Below are 5,975 nucleotides of genomic sequence, written 5' to 3'. Positions count from 1 at the left end.
GTGAAGGAAGACTTTGAAGCTTGAAATTTGATTTTTCTTATCGTATAACTTTTGACTTTTACTTCGTTATTGTAAACGTACAATTTTAAATTTTTCTTTCGTTTGGCGTGTAATCCGCACAATTTATTTTGTTTGGAATGTTTGACTAACATGTTTTGCATGAGATCATGACTTTTGATAATCAGATATCCTCTCCTGGCTACTTAGTTCTTAGTTTGCATCCAAACTTCACTGTTCGCCCAGGTTTATTTCTCGGTTCACTTAAGTGACTGAGTTTTAGCAAGAAGTTTTTGGTTGACTGTCTTTGCTTAGTAGATTTTAGCGGTCGAACCGAATTGGGGGCGGACCGTTCGCTTAATAGATTTTATTGTTTTTAGAACTATTTAAGCCTTCTCGATCGGCGCGAGGCATGGGTCGAGGCCCGTTTGTGCACATTTTTTGATATCGTTCGAACTTACACGGATGCTATGCTTTATACTTACAAAAGTACGGATCGCTTTATTTGATTACTTAATCATAGATCCGGGAAAACCCTCCCGGTTACAAGGAAATCAGAAATTCGTTCGGGGTATTACCCTCCCGACTTACATATGGAATTTGAAAATAACATAAGAAACAACGATCTTTTTTAGCCGTACCCGGCTGTTTACATGAAGCATTTCTTAAGGTGCACCCCGTTCCATGTCCTGGGGACTGGGGTTCCATCTATTTTTTCCAACACGTACGAGCCTTTTTCACTAGCTTCTTTGACTCGGTACGGTCCTTCCCACTTTGGGGTTAGCTTGCCCGGGACTTCAACGCGGCTCGCATCATTGCTTCGGAGCACATAGTCCCCGACCTTGAATTTGTAAAGCTTGGCACGGGCATTATAGTACTTCTCGATCTTCTTTTTGTATCGGGCTTCTTTGATCGCTGCGATATTCCGACGTTCTTCGAGCAGATCAAGATTGGATTGGAGCTCACACTCATTTTCCTCCCAAGCTTTATACCTTTGGTTCGGTAATCCGGTCTCTGCGGGGATTACGGCCTCTGTGCCGTAAGTAAGACTGAACGGTGTTTCTCCGTTACTGGTCTTGTGCAACGTTCGGTGAGCCCACATCACGTTTGGTAATTCATCCGCCCAACCTTTTCCCTCATAACCAAGCCTTCTCTTTATCCCATCAACAATTCTTCGATTTATCTGCTCGACTTGCCCGTTCCCTTGGGGTGGGCAACCGAAGAAAAGACTTGATTGATCTTCAAGTTTTCACACCAACGTTTAAACGGGTTCTCCGCGAATTACTTTGCATTGTTGCTTATGTTGGATCGTCGTTGACCCTAAATGAGTCGATCAGAAGAGTTGTTTATCTAATCCAAAGGCGGAATCAATGAATCAGACGCTCAAACTAATTATAATGCTTCTTATATTGATCTTGACAATGTTTACAACCTGGAAGCAATTTGGCAGCACTTCGTTACACTTTCAGATCCGTGCCAAATGAACAACACATGTGCACTATTTATAGTGATGCTGGTTCGCTCATAGAGACACCCTATGAGCGGACCTGTGTGTTTGATGGTTCGCTTATATGGACTATGTCCATATAAGCGGACCTACTTGCTAAACCACCACTTTTAATGTCTCGACCCTCGTGCACTCGATATTCTATCCTATCCTATTCTATTACATGAAACAAGACGAAGTCAATAGACGTAGTGCACTAACAGACTCCCCCTCGGATATTGACGAAGTCTTCAGTGACCATTCTCTGTTATGCCACCTCTTCAGTCTTGATCACCTTTCCATCTTGTTCAGATTGTAACACTGTAAGTATCCTTCAATCTTTCTCTATTTGACTTTTTCACCAAGATCTCTACACTAGCTTTAACATCAACTTTTTATCGTCAGCTGGCTCCCCCTCTCGTCAAGCTTCTGTGCTTTTAGGGATCGACACCTAGCTTTCCGGTTACAAGCTCTTCCTCACTTTCAGCTTGTCTTCAGACTCCCCCTTAGACTCGGCTCTCGGGATCGTAGTCTGGATCTTTCCTGCAATCACTCATACAAATGATAAGTAACAACATTTTGAAACCATTAATCAAATTCTCTAACCTACTCCCCCTATCAATCAACTCAACAGATATGGCAACATTAAAGAATCCAACTCCCTCACAGTTTATCATCCAAATCCAAATTAATGACCTTGGAGATATCACAAACTGTTTTTGAACTTTTCTAGAAATTTCAAGTTTCAAATTAATGAACTTGTTTTATTTTCAGAAACACAATCAGCTTACTTAGATTTTGAAACTCAGCAACTCAGACATCGGTTGTCAAAAAATAACGCAGAAATCAAAATCTTTTTAGATTTTTAATGTGTTCTAAACTAAGAAACGAAATAAGAGAAAAACCTAAATTGCAGAAAGTAAACTATTTACCAATTTAATTTTGGCGAGCGTGTCAGGGAATCATATCAGCTTTTCAGACAAATTACTAGTACCATTAAGCTACATTACATACTCAGACTTAAACCATTCACCTCGATTGTCGATATACTGATCCATCTTAAATTCTCACACAAACTTCAATCTATTCAGGATACAGTTTAGGTGTCTTAAGAACTTAGTTCAATTCATGTGTCCCACCTCTTGAATATACTCCCGTATCCAGAATCCCAGATATTCAGTCTTACAGGTGAGTATACCACAGATGATATCTGTAAGGGGTTAGGTGCGAAACCGTGAGAGCTCAGGTCAGAACTTCCGTTCAGCAGAGAGATGACGGCTCGACTTTTGGTGTGTCCCCTTTAGAGGATCTTTTAATTACAACAGCAGCGACTATCAATTTTATTGTTTCATCAGCTTGCTGAGGGCGATGCTATGTTTCAAGCATTTTGCAGAAAGTATTATTCGGGGACTAGGTCAGTACTTCCATACAGCAGAAGTCCCGGAATAATACCCCAGATATCACTGAGTATAAAGACCTAGTATTTCAGAATATGGGACCTTTCAAACGAGATTTCAGGGGTTACCTATATATCCAAGTAGTGTTCCCCGCGAATTTCACAAGTTTGAAATTTTAGGTTTATATCCCGAATAAATCTACTAAATGTATGAAAACCTATCGACACATCAATAGTGAGACTGTTTAACTCATTTTGTCTTTCCAAATCTTTAGCATACTGTAATTGTCTAGCCGATGTACTATCATTTTCCCTATATACACAAGCTCTTTTTCAATTTTATCATGTTTTTGTATTTTTCAAATTTTCTAATGTTTTTGTATTTTCTAACAACTTTTCTCCCCCTAAAATGCAAAATCATAAAAAAATTGACAACCCGATACTGATAGCTTTGTCTCACCATCCATTTTCTGCTTAAAGTGCTCTGATTTGCAGAAAATCTATTATCAAGTACCCCCATGATTTACAACCCATTGATTTTGACAGTTAGAAAACCGTTTTTCAATCTGTGACAGTAATCATGTTTGTTCAGCCGTGAGGGTTTCGGCGTATTCAATCAATACTTATTCAAACAGAAATAACATCAAACATCACACAGTTACACAAAACAACAAACAAACTCCCTGTTTGACCAAAACCAGGGTTCTTCAACCTCTTCCTGTGCCAGGCTGCTCCAACTAACAATCTCACAATCTTCAGCACCATTGAGCACCTGCACAATCAACAATTTGATCATTTGAACAAAGCAACCCAAGCCTGTTTAGACTCAGGTAATTGAACATGAATTCTTCCATGTAAAACCGGATAATTCCTGTCATTTTTCTCAAAAACATCATCAATTTTAACCTCAACTTTTTCTTCTTTTATCGAATTGATATGTTTCTTAACACTCCATACTTGACCTCCCGGAGTACCTCTTTTGTAAAAATTTGTTCCTTTCTGAACCTTTTGATTTTGAACAACATTTTTAGGTTTCCAAAACTCTTGAGGTTTTGTCATATCAACAGATGTTCTCCAACTCTGTGTCGTTCTCAATCTGGGTGTGTGAGAATTCCAGGTCTGTCTTGAATCGAACCTTTTCAGATTTGATTTCCAGTTTTGATTTGAAGCAAACTTGTTTGTATTGTACCTCCAAGTTTGTCTCGAATCAAATCTGGTTGACCTTGGTTTCAGACTCTCAGATTTCTGTTTTTCAATATCAACAGGCTTTGGATTTGGACACTTTCGTGCAACATGTCCAATTTGATCACATTTAAAACACACTTTCTTTGAAACATCCTTGGCCTGATGTTGTTTCTTTTTCAGAGCCTCAAACTCTGCATTAGACTGTTGTCCAATTTTGAGTTTTTCTTCTTCTGTGAAACTCTTTCCTTGAACAAAACTCATTTGTGTCTGAAAATTTGGCATTTCAGTTTTGTTCCGATTTTGTTTCTTCTTATAACCCAAACCAGCCTTCATGTTTTTCTTCTTAGAACCAGGTTTGTTATAAGAACCTTTGTAACCTCTACCAGCAAACTTCGACATTTCAGATTTCTCAATTTCAACCATCTTGAAAACTTTGTCAATTTTCTCTGAAATCACATTCTGAATCGGGAAAACAACATCTAAGAATAGTTTGTCCGATCCAATCATGGTATAAACCAATCCTTTTGAATCATCATTCAAATTCTTCTCGGATTTTGTGTCTTTCAGATATCCATCATAAAGATTTCCTTCATCTTCATCCTGTGATTCAGACTTACCTTTTGTAGACTCATCTTACAAAACACTATCAACCACCTTACTTACCACCTCTGAATCATCAGCATCATCAGATTTGGTGTAAGTCACATCGATACTTTCAGGTAATTGGTCAGCTATGTTCAAACCCTTTGCCACATTTTCCTCATCATAAAAAGTATAATTGTTTCTCAATGGTGGTGGTACCTGATGAAATTCTGAACCAATACCCTTTTTGCAATTATCAGTATCTTTGTCATCCGATGTGATATTGAAAATGCGTTCGAGAATGTACGAAGAGTTATGATAACTTTGAAGTTTTGTAACAATCTTTTCTTTTTCAGCCAAGACTTGTTTAAGATTAGCAATTTCATCAACACACTTGTTCAATTCAATTTGCTTTTCTTTAAACTTTCTTTCATACATTTCTTTGGTTGTTAAAGTTTCAGACAGTCTTTGATCAAAACTTTTGACTTGGCTCTTCAAAGTATCATAAGCTTCTTGTACTCTCTGACTCGACCATTTTAAAGAATCATATTGTTTTTGTAACTCAAGAAATTTAGATTCTTTCTCAACACAATCAACACATTTTTGCGGCACATTTTTCTTTCAAAATCTTATTTTCTTCTTCAAAAACATGACATTTCTGTGTTAACTTCTCAACTTTTAATTTTAAACTTTCTTCTGTTTCAATTCTTTCTTTACATTTCATTTTTAAAAATTTTCAAGTTTGTTCATTTCATTATCTTTTGTTTTTATCAGTTCATCTTTATCAATACAAGCTCTACATGTTTCCATGCATTTCTTGCATTGTTCAATTGAATTTAAGATTTTAGAATCAGAATTTACCTCAGTGATTGACACCTCGGCATGCTCAGCTGTTTTTGTCTGTTTCATCTCTTGTATCTTTTCGTTATCAGCACCATCATCACTGACAATCTTCACCTTCTCATTCTTTTTCTGTTCTTCCTCAGCTTTTTGATCCTCTTCAACAGCAAGCTTTGCAACAGTCTTTACTTCTTCAATCATCTTTTTCAATTCTTCTTCTTTTCTCTTCTTCATTTCTACCACCTTCGGTAGACTTGCTTCAAAAACCTCCTTTAACTTGTTCATCAAATCTGGCAGATAACCTTTATCAGAAAGCCTTCTTGTGTTGAAAGTTCCCTCACTTGGAAACAAATTGGTTACAGCATCGAAATCCACTTTTGACGGATTAACTACTGGATTACCCTGTGGATCCATGTAACACTCCAACTCTTCATTCCATCTCTTGGCTCTTTGTGCTTCTTGAAATGGTTCATTCAATTTTCTAATCTC

The 5,975-nt window shown here is 37.5% G+C and overlaps 1 protein-coding gene across 1 annotated transcript; it reads right to left on the bottom strand.

The window, feature by feature from the left end:
• Positions 1-646: 646 nt before the first annotated feature.
• Positions 647-5,687, bottom strand: LOC110876178. Its single transcript, XM_022124356.1, has 2 exons — positions 5,438-5,687; positions 647-1,236 (listed from the first exon to the last, which is right to left on the bottom strand). Exons 1-2 carry the CDS (start codon positions 5,685-5,687, stop codon positions 647-649), a joined length of 840 nt encoding a protein of 279 aa, XP_021980048.1.
• Positions 5,688-5,975: the final 288 nt, after the last annotated feature.

Source organism: Helianthus annuus, chromosome 9, assembly GCF_002127325.2.
Source record: "Helianthus annuus cultivar XRQ/B chromosome 9, HanXRQr2.0-SUNRISE, whole genome shotgun sequence".
NCBI classification, from domain to species: domain Eukaryota; kingdom Viridiplantae; phylum Streptophyta; class Magnoliopsida; order Asterales; family Asteraceae; genus Helianthus; species Helianthus annuus.
The sequence above is the reverse complement of the archived record's forward strand: the minus strand, read 5'-3'. Positions and strand labels throughout refer to the sequence as shown.